This window comes from Myotis yumanensis, unplaced genomic scaffold (assembly GCF_028538775.1).
Source record: "Myotis yumanensis isolate MYYU_CA2020_CCGP unplaced genomic scaffold, mMyoYum1.0.hap1 SCAF_17, whole genome shotgun sequence".
NCBI classification, from domain to species: domain Eukaryota; kingdom Metazoa; phylum Chordata; class Mammalia; order Chiroptera; family Vespertilionidae; genus Myotis; species Myotis yumanensis.
Genome location: NW_027223768.1, coordinates 33,170,014 through 33,185,277, shown reverse-complemented (window position 1 = coordinate 33,185,277; position 15,264 = coordinate 33,170,014). Strand labels below are relative to the sequence as shown.

The 15,264-nt window shown below is 43.6% G+C and overlaps 2 protein-coding genes across 9 annotated transcripts in view; one reads left to right on the top strand and one right to left on the bottom strand.

Moving 5' to 3' along the window:
• Positions 1-5,109: 5,109 nt before the first annotated feature.
• On the bottom strand, positions 5,110-12,134 carry YOD1 (YOD1 deubiquitinase). The gene is made up of 2 exons (XM_070397378.1): positions 11,786-12,134; positions 5,110-10,789 (listed from the first exon to the last, which is right to left on the bottom strand). The coding sequence occupies exons 1-2, from the start codon at positions 12,132-12,134 to the stop codon at positions 10,086-10,088; spliced, it is 1,053 nt and encodes a 350-aa protein (XP_070253479.1). The 3' UTR covers positions 5,110-10,085.
• Positions 12,135-12,270: 136 nt separating this feature from the next.
• Positions 12,271-15,264, top strand: part of PFKFB2 (6-phosphofructo-2-kinase/fructose-2,6-biphosphatase 2) — a 29,052-nt gene continuing 26,058 nt past the window's right edge. For 2 of the 8 annotated variants that reach the window (XM_070397407.1, XM_070397399.1), the window contains exons 1-3: positions 12,271-12,673; positions 13,177-13,295; positions 14,002-14,095. The gene's annotated coding sequence lies outside the window, so the exon portion shown is untranslated. Of the gene's footprint in view, positions 12,674-13,176; positions 13,296-14,001; positions 14,096-14,156; positions 14,254-14,862; positions 14,947-15,264 lie in introns of those variants that run through there. The other 6 variants (XM_070397406.1, XM_070397405.1, XM_070397403.1 and 3 more) reach the window with 5 other exon arrangements.

Below are 15,264 nucleotides of genomic sequence, written 5' to 3'. Positions count from 1 at the left end.
AAACGGAGGGCTGGAAGGAAGAGGGACTTGTTTGGGCTGAGACTGGAAAAGGAGAGTTGGCAGTGAGGGAGTAGGCAAAAAAAAAAAAAATGTTTTTAAAATTACATCTTCATATAAAGAAACAGTCCACTGGGCAGTCTGCTCTTTTATGCATCTGTCTGAAACTTGGTTTTCTATCTAGAGCTGCCTTCTTCCACTTGGAACGAAGTTTTCCCCAGAATTCTCCAAATTAAAATCCTCCGTGGCCAATTTCGTTCATGACTTTTCCAATCTTTCAGAATCACTTTCATCCTCAAGCCTTTGCCTAGCAGCTCATAGTGTTTCAAAGTCCACTCCTGACCGTGAGGGAGATGCTTAAGACTAGGGGTGCCTAAGACTAGGGATGACACACCCTCCCCCCCTCGCCCCCCCCCCCCCCCCCCCGCCCCCCAGATTGCCAAGGGCCTTCTTGGCCTCATTCTTTCTGCGGAAACGAAACAATTTTCTCTCCGGAGAATTCCCTGCTACAAAAGTGCCTGGACAGCCTCAATGGAGAGAACATGCTTGTTGTCGTTGGGTCTCTGGTCTCTTGGCTGTTCATGGAAGGTAGCAATAACCATTAATAAGTAAAAACAAAATAAGTTACCCACCAGGTTAGCAACTCCTGAATCCTCCCACGGCGGATTTTTGGCACCTGTAGGTAACCAGAAGAAGCAGGGAGAAGAGAGTAGGTGGAAGAATCTGGTGCTTTCAGGAAGAAATCTCCCTCCAAGTATGGAGGCTACTTTTACCACTTGTGATTTTTGCCTGGAGGTTGATCTTTCCTGGACATAGGTTTTCCTCGGTGTCAAAAAGGCAGGAAGGAAAATTAAAATCAATGCCCATAATAATTGCCAACATTTATTAAGCTGTTGCTGGGCATTAGGTATTGTGCTGTGCTAAGCATTTTCATCCATCATTTCATCTCATCTTCATTTCAACTTCAAAAGGTAGATGCTGTTAATATCCAAACCTTACAGGGAGGTTAAATAACTTGTCCAAGTTCATGTAGCTAGAAGGTGGCAGAGCAGAGATTTCAATTTAGGCGCCATGACGGCAAACTTGCCACGGTACCAGTATGATGCCAGTCAGCCTCGACTTAGGAGAAAATCCTAAGTAGGAAGCATGAAATACTCGGATAATTTGCAGGTCTAATTCTAGCCATTAAGTTCATCCTTTCCCATCTCATTTCTGTCTTGTCACTATTCATATCTTTCATCACATGATGACACATGGCTTTCATCTTTTCTCTTTCTATGATCATAATTGTGTAGGAAATGAGAAGCGCAGTGATCCTGGAGCCAAGGTAGAGACGAGGTGGGGCAGGACTACTGAGGAGGAAGGAGGTTGAGGAACCCCGGAGAAAACCAGTACCCTGTCAGCAGGATATGGATGGCTGAGCTGATTGAGCATTTAAGGGCAATGACCTCTCTTCATGATGTGTCATTCAAACATGTATGATGTCACAATACTAACGAAAGAGGAAGGGCACCTCCTACTGAGGAGTTCAATGTAACTAGAGTTACACCCATGGGTGAAGTCACTGCAGTTGATCCAGCTTTATAGGTGTGTAATTCGAACATCTGCTAAAAAGTAAAAATAAAAAAATGAATTGACTTGTGAGCATTAACCTCACAGTGATAGCAGGCACAGTCTTGTTTGTGAATTGACAGTTTTTCAGTTTATAATAAAGTCGAAATAGTTAAGAAGAGCACCTGTCTTTTACCAGGTAGATGCAGGGACATAGACAACATGATCTTTCGGTTCCTCTTTCCTTTTAGACATCTTTTTGAAAAGTATGAAATATTCCAGCTCATTGAAATGTACCTAAGGCCCAGTTCAAGAACTGGAACAGGAACTTTACAGTTGAAGTTACTTACAAGCATCACCCCTCCCTCCTCTCCTGCCTCCTCAACACACACATACACCCAGGCTGAAATAAATCACTGTCATGCATGTCATGTTTTTTATTCTCTATGTCTTTAAATGTTTTACCCTGGAATCTTTCTTGTTTTTTCTCTGCTCTCTTGGAAAAATACCAAGTCTCTAAGGTTCCAAGAGAATTGGGAAGGAGGCCTAGGACTAGGGGAAAGAGAGGACTTCAAAACCCAGACATTCTAGTATCTGAGAGACTAAGGCTCCCTGATTGATGCAGGTCATCTTTGGAGGAGGAGTGTGGCGTGTGTGTCATTGCTCTTTGTGTATGAATTCCTGTTTGATGACTTGACTCCATGCAATCTAATTACAGTCCAGCTCACCTGACTCACCTGTGTCCTCACTCCTCCATCCTGGCATGCTGTTGTGGGGCAGTCATCTCCTTGACTGTCGGAGACTAGCTTACTATTTCCTTCTCAGTACAGCCTCCCAGCGAGGCATCTCACTTCCTCACTCAAGTACACTTATACACACACACACACACCTTCAAAACTTAAATATACCACAGAGAGTCATTGGGTAATCTTTCCTCTTTGGACAACTTATATTGGCAAACTCTCTGCAAAATAGTCGTGGGCCTCCATTCTAACCATTCATGATACTTGTTCACTCACATTATAGTCACATTAGAGGCCCAATGTACAAAGATTCACTCAAGAATGGGCCTTCCTTCCCCTGGCTGCTGGCACTGCCTTTGCTCAGGCCCAGAACTGCCTTTCCACCTTCCCACACTGCCCAGAGGCCCGGAGCAGCTGGGGCGTTGCAGAACGCCTGGGTTGTCGCCATGGTCCCACCCCCGGCTGCTTGGTGCCTGCATATGCAAATTAACCTGCCATCTTTGTTGGGTTAATTTGCATACTCACTCCTGATTGGCTGGTGGGTGTTGCAAAGGTATGGCCAATTTGCATCTTTCTCTTTTATTAGTGTAGATTCTATCAGTGTCTTTCTTCTCCTTTTCCTCTCTAAAGAAAAAAGGAAGTTACTTTGAACATGTATATCATCATCCCTAAGAAACAATGGGTGCCCACAATGTTCATGGTATTGGGCAGGCTACAATGTGCTGAGTATATTTCTGAGCATATTTCTAACATATTGAGGGGAGGAAAGGTTTTATTCCTTATAGCAAGAGCTTGCTTTAGCCCAGCCAGCGTGGCTCAGTGGTTGAGCATCAACCTATAAACCAGGAGGTCACGGCTCGAGTCCTGGTCAGGGCACATACCCAGGTTGTGGGCTGGATTCCCAGTAGCGGGTGTGCAGGAGGCAGCTGATCAATGATTCTCTCTCATCATTGATGTTTCTACCTCTCTCTCCTTCTCCCTTCCTCTCTGAAATCAATAAAGGTATTAAAAAGGGCTTTCTTTAAAGAGAAAACAGCTAGGGAAGGATTTGGATAAAGGTGATCAGAATTTGGAATTGATAGGCCAGATTAAGATGAATTAGATCACTAAATTCTCACCAAAGTGATATCAGTGTTAATCCTAATATAATTAGATAGAAATTGAAGGGTATTATTAACTGGATTTGGCTGAAGGAGTTCTGACATTGCTTAACCATTTAATAGTTCCCGGGAGCAGCTTTTTTCCTTTTTTCTTTTTTGAGAGCAGAGTTACTTTGGCCCACCTGTCATGGACATTTAGAGGATTCAGTGGTTCTTTCCTCCAAGTGCTAATGAAAGTTTGAGGGCTGAGGTCATCTATTAGCATCAGAGAGTTTTGTAAGAAACATCAAATTTTAATGTGTTCAAAATTGAACTCATCTGACCCCTGCCCCTCCAACTTGCCCTCCCGCCTCTATCTGCATGCCAGCTAACAGCATCACCATACCTAATCTCACCCAGACTCAACACCTCCCAGCAATCCTCCCATGTTCCCATGAGATTGCGCTCATATCTCTTTTTAGCTCCTCATCCTCCCTACTCTGACTCAGGATTTTACTACATGTAGAATCATAGGTTATGAAATATCAAGGAATTCCTTGTTTTATATCTTTTATGTTATAGAGGCACATCTGAGTTTCATTCCTCTCAAAATGTTTTGATGTATTTTCATAGCATTCACGAGGAAATTCTAAGTCCCCATATGACATAAAAAGACCTTCATGAGCTGGCATCTCCTATCACATATTCATCCATATCCTTTACTATAGTCATATTCATTTTTCTGAAACTGCAATCTTAGGGCTTTCAGCCTCCTGTGATTTTTGAATTGTCATTCATTGACTATCTGTCTTCTGTGGGTTTATATTCTTTGTAAATGTTGTAACTGTATTTAACTAGTGCATGAAAGTAAATTGCATGAGGCCAAGAACATAGGACTGATGTAAGCCATCAGCGTTCTCTCCAAGCTGATTTAAACAACCATGGTTACGCCGGTGGTTCTCCAACTGTATCATGCACTAATGACCCGGAGGGCTTGTTAAAACAGGTTGCTGACCTCATTTCTTTCGGAGAATTTGAATTTCTAACAAGTTCCCGGGTAATGTAATGAATACATTTTGGGTACCGTTACTGTTCAACCAGCTACCACTGCACACACCATGAGATTTCTTACAGACCTTTTAATATGAGGTTTGGCCTAATTTATTCTTAAGCTGGAGTTATGCTGACTCCAAAGATCTATTTCGTCCTGGTGTGCAAATTAATTACATTATGGTTCCACTTCCATAATTTTAAAGTTTTCAATGAGGTTAGTTCAATTTAGAGCCTAAACTGGCCAAGCCTAGTAACTTGTGCTGTTTCAAATAAATGTTTAAGTGTCAATATTGTCAAAGATTAAGTCAATTTTCCAGGAAAGATGTTGCAGGTTCCAAATTGATCCAAGTTCACACAGCTCTCCTTTATAAACTAAGGGAATATTCGGCCTTCACAATTTGACAATTTGTCAGCAACAGATGTTGAATTCCAACTCTCAGGAGCTGGAAATGGGGAGTTAGGAAGGGAAATTTCAAAAGCCCTCTGGTGTTACAAAGGAGAAAAGTAGTTCCTCCTGCTGAAGTCATTAAGACTCCACCTACAGAGTGAGATTTGGCAGATCCAGGTACACAAGACAAAGCAGTGGTCTATTAAACTTTTAATGATGAATACTAAGCAACTTGAGTATAGCAGCAGCTATTCACTGGCCCTCTTACCTCACCCCAAAATAAGCTCAGACAACAATATTTTCACTTCATTTATTCCTTTAAACAAGTCATTTCATACAGCATTTGGAAATTTAAATCATACACTTCATAAATAAAATCAATGCATCTTAATGACAATGGCAATATCACGTAAGAGTTGTACAAAATAAAATTGGACATCTCCCAGGTAGCAGCAGTGCACTCACTGAAAAAAATAATACTGACAAACAGACCAAAGAACATTTTTAAAACCACAAAGCACTGTCCATTTTCATTAAGAAAAATATTTTTAACAAGAAAAACAGAACTTTGTTCTGGTTTGCTCTTCCCTATTACTTTTTCAAGCCACGGTCTAAAGCGCTTGGTCTGACAGTGTTGTGGTTTTCTTCTTGCCTCAGGTATTCCTCTTCTACTGCATTAACACAGAAAATATATCCTGCTCGACAAGCTATACATATTTTGTATCTTAAGCTGAATTCAATACTTTTTAAAAGGAAGAATTATTTTGCTAAGGAAATTGTATTTCCTGTAAACAACTTGAGTCCTGAATGGCACCAAGGTGAACTGGAACACTGACGGGAACTGGGTGCCCTGGTCCTTTTAAGTAACTTATGGGCTACAAACAACTACATGTCCTATATCAGTTATAAAGTCAGGCTTATGTTATCTTAGTAGACATTCTAAAGCTTTCTTAGGTTAATTTTTTTTTTTTTTTTTTTTTACCTACAACTTAACCAAATCATCCCTAAACTCTAGTTGTAGGGTTGTATTTTTAAAAACAAGTATTAAAAAGGCATCATACCAAAATGCTTATATTCATGGTTTTATACTTTAATGACTAGCTTTTCAGTTGTAACCCTGCTACATTCTATGCCAGGGGAGAAGGCTTAAGGTCACACAAAGGCATTGCTTGAAAATTTTTCCAAAAAGCATAATTCATGACTAGGAAAGCAGCCATTTGAGGATCTCTTCCGTTTAAGTGGTACTTTATCCTCCCACCCCTTTCTCCCTTCACTCTAAAACAGCACGGGAGGGCTATCAATCTCTTTTAGAGTCACATGAACCAAGACGGAAATCAGCACCCACAATTCAATTATCAATGTAGTCATTTCTTCAAAGTCAAATATGCTAAGCACTATAAACACAAATCCAGCCAATTTTTGCAGAAGAAAAAAAAATAAAACCCTTTCCTACAATCAGGGAAGTTTTACATTCTAAATTGGGTGAAATGTGCTGAAATATTATAACTTTTAGTTAAGAAAACATCTTTAGTTAGTAAACTAGCTTATTCAAATCAAGTGTTTCACTGTAGTCTTAAAATGTTGCTTATTACCTCTGATACTTTTAAGGTCTCTGACTCAAAAATCAGCTCCCTTAAAGTAAGTTTGCCTAGAAACAAAAGATGAGTTTTAAGAATCTAATCTTTTCAAAGTTGTTAGTCATCTTTGTGCTATAAGAACCAATCTGAATACTGCACTATACAATGAATGATAAAGAACAATCACATTAGAGAGTTAGCATTTTGAATGCTAGGGCACAGAGCATGCCCCCAATAGTTACTGAAATTGTGTGCTACTGTTATCAAAACACCAGAATGTTGTACCACTGGAAACACTATACACTGACGGTAATTGTTAATTGTGAATAGCTGATTGTAAGCAGCTCAAGAATTATGTCTTTAAGATCCCTGGAGAGGGTTAACATGTAAACTTTTATTTCGTATTTTTTAAAGTGCTGCAAATAATAACAAATGCCTATTTCAACACATGACAGAACATAAATCTTAATACATGGAAGTTTAGGAAGGCCATCTAATTCGGAAAGAAAAAAAATCACTCTGCCGCTAACCTTGCATACTCATTCTAATTTTTTTCAAAAGACAGAGAAAACGATGTTTAGCTAGGGTAGCCTGCAACATCTATGTTTTAAAGCCTACATAGGATAAAAAGAATAGGCTTGATAAGCAGATTAGGCACGGGCACTTAGGGGCATGTATAGATAGATAACTCATTCCTGATTATGATTCTGTGGGCACGTGAACTTCAAGTAATAATCAAGTGGCATGACTATATTAGTTTTTTCCTATAGGGTCAAGCTGACCAGCAGCCACACTTTCAAGGGTACCACTCGACTGTACCCATTTTTCATGCATGGGATTTAAAAAATCAACCACAGACATTAACAGAAGATGGTGTCTTAATGTGGCTATCACATCAAAAAATTACCAAGGATAAAATTTTAACTTCGGAAATCACTCTCTCTAGAAGTGCATCTTTATAGCCCTATACCTAATTTTTAAATCCAAAGAGTAAAGGAAAGAAGAATAACGGAAAGGAGTGAGGGGATGGGAAAGCACAATCTTCACTCAGCCACTAATGTAAACTATTTTCATTTTAATTAAAAAAATATTCTTGTATGGCAGTCAAAAACAATGACTAGGAAGAATGGTTTCATTCTGCTCAAGCACAAGTTTAAGACAAAGTTTCTTTTAATCCCACTGCAAGTACTAAATCCATAGGTTTTCAAAGTCTCAAGATTAGAATTTACACATTAGTGAAGTAATTTCAAGAGTTTAGTAAGTGCAGTAACAAACTATAAATTCTGTGAGGCTCATAAACTTGAGTTTAGAATGAGTACAAGCTTAGGTTTTTAATCCTCAACAATTAAGTCAAATGATCTGCCATCTTGAATTTTCCATGATCAGAACATTAAAGTCCTAGTGCTGAATTTCAGCAGCTGATCAATTTTAAAAAGCCATTACTGAGAGCAATGTCAGTCTCTAACTGGTGAACGGACAACTTAGACAACAGTAAACTAGAATAAATAAGGTCCCCTGAACAAACACTTGACAATTGCTATAAGCTTAAATATACCAACAATATTTTAAATGGAGGGATTTAATTTTATAAGTTATGAGGTTCTTTTTCTATTTGTTAACGTAACCCAATGTAGGTAGAGTATACTCAATTTTAAAGTGACAGAAATTTATGTTGGGAAACACATTAATAGATGCCTGGTACATTATAAGTTACTCAATAAATATTTGTTGCATGAATATACTTCTCTAAAATTCCAGTTAGTAAATGTCAAGTTTGGCTCCTGAAGTACCTAAGAAAGGAAAGGAAACAATTTGATAGATGTTACCCAGTAGTATACTCTTCACTTAGAATTTTAAATTTAGTATTTTCTGGGAAAAATAAGAGATACAAAACTTTTTAGACTGGAGGACAGACAGGTACCAAGAGATTTTCAATCATATTCATCTGTACACATTATGATTGCCAAACATTAATTATCACAAACTTACAAGTGCTATTTTTAAGGCTCAGTAAAATAGAAAATTAAACACTTTAAGTTATACTGACCATAGCAACTTTTGCCTAAAGAGGCTATTCACATAAAAAGTACTAAAAAAAATGTCATCTAATGATTTCCTGTATATTTTGTGACTTGTTCCTTAAAGGTACTTTTCCCCTACATTGCTTTGCTTATGTGTTCCCTAGTTTAATATGGCTACCTCCACCAAGTGAAAGTGCTAAAAGTAGATCTCAATTGTGTAACATTTGTCAACAAGATATGGTGAAAAAGAACTTAGTGCTTTAAAGTATACCATTAATTTTCTAAGGGAGATACTTAATAAAAATGAGACCAATGTAAGAAAACTTCACAACATTAAGCCTCTTCACATTATGTGAGCTAATACACAACAAATTAAAATTTAGCATCCCTGATCGTCAGAAGATTCACGAAAAGAGGTAGAAAATTTTTATCTGGAAGATCTCATAGTGAAGCTAAGTTTTAGAGGGTTTGCTTTAAGGATTAGCCCACCAAGCAAATGGCTATACATCTAATATTAGGAAGAAGCTTATTCAGGTAAGGCAACAGTTTTCAAACTGCCATATTTTGGAAGTGAAACTAACTCATTCAACATTATTATCCCAATTACTTTAAAACTCTTCAAAAGTCCAAGATCAAGATCATGGATAAGCAAAGTTATAATTTGCAGAAAGGTGAAATTATTACAAGAGCATTAGTGGCAGGATAAGGCTAAGATATAAAAACATAATGTTTAGATAAGCAAAAGATCTCACAAAATCCAAACCAAAGCATAATCATTAGCACTTTAGATAAAGATTTTTTTTTTAGGAGTTGGAGGAAGTGCTCTTAACAAAAAGCTGAGGAAATTTAATCCCTTCAAATCTTTATGTAAAAAGGCAAAATTCAAGCATTCAAATTTCATGGTACTTCAGTTAAAAAAATACCCTGCTTAACTAAAATTTATCCAATGTGACCAAGATTAATAAATGAGTTGCATTAAAACACGAGGCCAATGGTCTTTTAAAGCTTCAGCAAGCTGCTCAGGCACCTTTTCCCTCATACATTCTACTTCTCTACCCTAACAAGCCTAAAGTGGGCACCAGCAGTTTCTGTTTTTAGGTAACATTCTCAGGGAAAGGCTCAACCCTGTAAAAATTGCTTGTAACGTACTTGTGACTGGTTAAGTACACATTTATAAAGTCTACCAAATTGCAATATAAAACCAGTTTTGACAAGTCGGTGTATCTTCTTTTGAGGCATCAATTCATAATTTGGACACTATTAACACAAGGGTTTTTAAAAGGACGCAATTACTGGAGACACCGTGGTTTACGTCCGGTGGCCTCACAGGAAGCCTTCCGCTTTACCCCAAACAGGCAGCTGTTTTCTTCTACACGTTAGTGCTGCTGGGTGCTAACTTCTAACACGGAAACTCAATCTTCAGGTTAGTGCCGGCAGGTAGAAAGGACCACCTGTCCTGTCACCCCAGCAGGAAGAGGGCATGTATCACCGCTGCAGACACATCTGTAAACGTGCACACTAATTTTAATCTTAACAAGGAATTTCAGTGCCTTCGTGGTTTTCAGTTAAAAGGATGATTCAAGCATGGTGTCTTTAAGGTTACGAATAGCTTATTGGAAAACCCAGAACCTTCTGGATCTGTGAGGTAGTAGGGGTCAATCCTCATCACGCAGAGATCACACTTCTCCGAAGTTGGTGTGGCCCGTCTCTTTGGCATGTTCCCTTGCTTCTGCCTGTCCAGTTAACCCCTTTTGACATATCATGCATCTCAGGGTGAAGCGGTTGACATCCGTAAACTGTCTCTTCCTTTTAGCTTCATCTGCTAATTCCAGTGCTTGTACCAGAACGATATCATCATTAGAGGAGAAAATGGTTAGAGGAGGGGTGTCTGGGTCAGGAAAGTTACGCTGAAGCGGATCGTAGTGGACGCCATCGTATATCAGCAGGACCCTTTTGGAATAGCCTGCGTCCTCCCCAAAACGGTCAATTCTGACTGTCTGTGTATCCACCACACAAATTTCGCACTGATAAAATTTAGACAAAATCGATATTTCAATAGCTCCTCCCCACGTGTCATCCCTTTTGATCCATTCACAGTACTCTTGATTTGTTTTCCCCAGGATCGCTTCGCTATAGAAATCCGGGTCGCTTGCTACAATTCGTGCTATGAGGCGTCTCATCTCAGGGGCACAAGCTGGGTTCAGGACCCCTCCTTCAACAACATAGTACACACTGGTGAAGAGGCAAGAGTTGTCTGCTGGGACCACGGTCCTGGTAAGCACGGGCACCGTGTCCCTGACATAACAAGGAGCACCATGTCTGGTAAACGCAGGTGAGGCGTGGGGCCTGGCTTGGTCTTCTTCAACAATCAGCATGTCGCCTGTTAAAAAAAAAAAAAAAGAACACAAATCCAGAACTGCGGAGACAAAACGGGGAGTTCACTAGCCAAGTCTGTTAATCACAAACAGAAGGAGTTAAAGTATAAGCTGGGGTCACCAGGGAGAACCCAGCTTTGCAAACCAGTGACCACCTGCCAATAATACTGCTTGTTCAACTGAATCGTCATCAAGTTCAAGACAAACAACGACCAGGACATCTTAGGTTGCACCCCAACTCTGAGAAGGGGCCCGGTGCTAAGCACCTTCATAGTTTCCCGAAAAGAGACATCTCAAGAACAAAATGTCCTTCTGCTTGTTTGCTCTCTGTTTTTAAAAAGCGCTCTTCTTCCACCAGCTGGTCATCATCGCCTGGACCACTAGGGGGCTCCCCTCCCCCTGAAAGTTACCCAGCCGGTTTGCTGTTTACAGGATCCCAGATACAACCGCGGGAAGCCTTTCAGGATCAAGGCTGCTATTCCAGGTTCCATGCTGGACGGAAATTGCTGCTGCTGCTCAAAACTTGATGGGCCCTTCAGTGGCTGTGCACAGGCAAGCGCTACAGCGAGGACACCCGCCCAAGGCAGTATATACACAGGAAGGTGACCGCAAAAACAAACCAGGGAAGCAAGCAAGACAAGCATCCCGCATCCTTCAGACCTGCCATCTTCGTTCAGTACAGGGGGCAAGGACCATCAGGACGGAGAAAATAGATCCTACTGAATGCGTGCCTTTGTGGATGCCGAGGGAAAACAAAATGAATGGGACGTTTCGCAGACAGGCTAGAAAGCAGATGGAGGAGGGGGGCACTCAAAAGCTTTGACCTCCCTCTTTCAGCGCGTCCCGGCCTCCGCCCGAGTTCTCCAGCTTCCACCTGCTCGCAGCAGGGTCCTCAAAGCCCCGGGCCGGCCCGCAGCCGCCGCGCCTCTGCTGTGTGCTCTCCCGCACGGCCCTGGCCATCCTCCCAGGGCTTCCCCGGGCCCCAGCCCCGACGCCCTTACCTGACTGGATGGGCAGGTCCCCCAGCATGGCGTCCCCATTGCTGAGGTCCAGGCACTCGGGTGGGTATCCCACGAGGATTCGCTGACAGTCCGGGGCGATCCCCGTGATGGCAGCAATTTGGCCCTGGAGCTCCCGCACCCGCGTCCGGCTGGACAACTCCTGCAAAACATAGGTGCCGTCCTTGGCTTTGCAGCGGAACCGCCACATCGTGTCGGTCCGGCCACCCATGGGCCTGACAGCCCCGTGGCCGGCCTTGGTCCCGGACGCAGGATGGCAGACGCCGCCGCCGCCGGGGCACTCAGCCCCCGTGCGGACTCCAAAATGGTTACCCTTCGCCGGGCCAAACATCGCGAGAACTCGCGGGAGGCCACCGTTTTCGCGATACTTGGGCGCAGCTTCGTTTCAGCCCTTGAAGCAGAGCGAGTTCTCTTAAAGGGACAGCTAACTTCCCACTCCTCCCGCCTCTTCGGGAGCCGAAGGGTGAAGATGTATCAGTATTTCTAAAGAACAAAAGGTCTTGCTACCTGTAGGTCGAGTGAGGTGCCCTCGAAATCGGCCGCATATATGCTCAAGGCGAGAGGGCGGGGAAGGAGTTCCTGAATCCAGTACATTGGAATGTCGTCTTGCACTTACTTGAGGTCGGGAATTATTAAATTGGGGCTTGCGAACTACACCGGGAGAAAGAGAATCATGGTTCAGCACGCGAATGAATGCCAAGCATGGTCAGTGAGTCAAGGGACCGGCCGAAAATAACCAGGGGCGCAGGAATAGACTCATGGCGGCGGCAAACATTGACTCACTGAAGTTGAGGGGTGACTGGCCTCTCCACCTGCAGGAGACTGTCACCTGCAAACGTCCATTGGCCACATCAGAAAGCTCAGTATGAGGTCAGACTCAGGCTGTGCCACTGCCCTCGGCCCCAGGGCAATTGCCACCTGCAGGGAGGGGGTGGCAGCATGCGGAGAAGGCACGAGGAGGACTTGTGTGTGTCACCCACATTCCAGCTCAGGCCCCGAGTATACAAACAGGAAGCTGGTTCCCTTCCTGCCTTCCGTGTGACAAGCACTGTGATCGGAAGAGAGGGTGGGGTGTCAAGGACCCATAACCCCTGAACTTCACAGCAACGTGATAATGCGAGGTTATGTGACCCCTTTCAACCCTGCATCCCTAGAACCGACGGCTGTGTCCAGCAAATAAATGCTCAGTCAATGCCTGCCGAATGGATAAAGTTACAGAGGGCAACTATCATAGACTGAGCGTTGTAATAGGGCTTCACTATGAGATGTTTGAAGGAAGACTTCAACCCCCAGCCGAAGGGGAAATAAGACATCTCTGAGTTTACCTCTCTTGCAAGAAATCCACACTCATTGTTCGTTTTCCATCCCCTTAGAGCAGTAAGCCCAGACCTGCGAGGAGGAAGTTTATCAACAGAATCGAGCGTCAAGCGCACGTGGAAAGTGTCCTTGAGATGTGCAAACTCACCTCCCCTGCAAACACCTCCACCTCTGCGTAAGTTACGTGTAACCTTTGAGTCTTTTCACGCCGTTCAGGACCCGTTTTCCTGCTGGAGCCGTTTTCCTCTTTGGTTCTTTAAGATGACCCGAGCAGAAGGCATAGTGTGGGCGGTCGGAGGGGGTGATGCAGGTGGTAGACGTCCACTGGCATATGCGGATGGGCCCAGAGAAGCTCAGGGCACAGCAATGAGTTGGTTTTCTTAATTTAGAAAGTCTGGCCTATGAGAAAGATATGCAAACACCCTAAGCCAGTGGTTCTCAACCTTCTGGCCCTTTAAATACAGTTCCTCATGTTGTGACCCAACCATAAAATTATTTTCGTGGCTACTTCCTAACTGTAATGTTGCTACTGTTATGAATCGTAATGTAAATATCTGAGATGCAGGATGGTCTTAGGCGACCCCTGTGAAAGGGTCGTTGGACAGCCAGAGGGGTCGCGACCCACAGGTTGAGAACCGCTGCAAGCCTTAGGTAACCAGCTCAAGCACGGAGACTCAAGGCGGAAAGGGTTAACCTCCCCAAAGTTGTGTCTTCAAAGTCACACCCTCTCCAGACGGCTCCGTCCACTCTCGCGAGAGTATGCAAAAAAGACGCAGCTTTCCACAAACCCCGCCCCCAGCCTTCTTAGTTGCCGAGCAACGATGCAACCAACCTCCACGGTGCGGGGAAACTTGGGAACGTGCTCTCTTTCCCCTTCACAGCGCCGTCCTCCCCGGGGAGCCTGCGTCAGCGAGTCCTCCTGGAGCCCCGCCCCCTGGAGTCTGCGGGCGCCGATTGGTCGAAGATTCTCTCCAGGTGAGGACCAACGTGGGGGTGGGTGGAGCCAGGCGGGGGCACTTGAATTGCGAATGACTGGTGTGCCGGGCCCCAGGCCGCCGGGTGTGGGCTGGTGTCTGCTTCGTTACCGGGGAGCTGCCGGGGTCGCTGCCGGGAGGGATCTTGGGGATCACCGGGTGAGCGACAGCTGCACTGCGCCTGCAAGAGGCTGGGAGGGCGGGAGGAGGGGGACTGCGTACACCCGGATGAGGTGCGAGACGAAGGTGCCCTGCTGTTTCGGGGAAGTGCCGGCCCCGAGACGCAGCCCGGAGTGCGGACCTTCAGGGACTTGGATCGCAGCAGGTGTCTGGGTTGGAGGATTTGCGTGGTCAGTGGGAGCACAGCCAGTGCCAGGTCCTTAAAGCCATAGGACCGTCCTTCCTCACGAATTGCTTGTCTGGGTTTGGGGAGTGAGCACGGGGGCTCTCCCACCCCAGTTTGAACTGATCTGATTACACCTTAGGTGTTTGCATACCCTTATTCTGTAGATGACCTTGAGGAAGTCATTTACCGCCTCTTTTGTGCCCCCGTGTTCCTTCTATAGACCTTGTCCCGGGGTCAGATGGGGAGACGGTGCAGAGCAAGGGCTGGAGAATAAGAGCGCCAGAGGAGAAATGGTGACGTGCTGGAAATGGGGTGTCTGTCCAGTTACAGTTTTGCCTTAAGGGAACACATTTGATATTTTCCCACTTTCTCATTTTTTTTTTCCAGGACGGAGTCCTACCATTGGACTGCCATTTGTTTGTGATAGTGAACTTTATCTGTTCACAACCACCCCACCCCCCACCTGCTGCCACTACTCTCCCCAGATTCTTAAACTGGAATTTGAGGTCAGCAAGGACTTGAATGAGCCACAAAATTTGATTGACCTCAGTTTTTCAATCTGTAAAATGGGAAGGAGTAATAAATGGTAGTAAAATCTGCCTTATTACAGGAATATTGGAAAGAGTGAAGGCGATAATTTATGTGAATGTTACTCCTAAATCAGTATTATAAACGCAAGATTCTAGTGCTCTATTTGTATGTAGACAAGGAAACTCTGAGGGCTCTGGGTTCACGCCTTATCCCTAGGGCAGTGGTTCTCAACCTTCTGGCCCTTTAAGTACAGATCCTCATGTTGTGACCCAACCATAAAATTATTTTCGTTG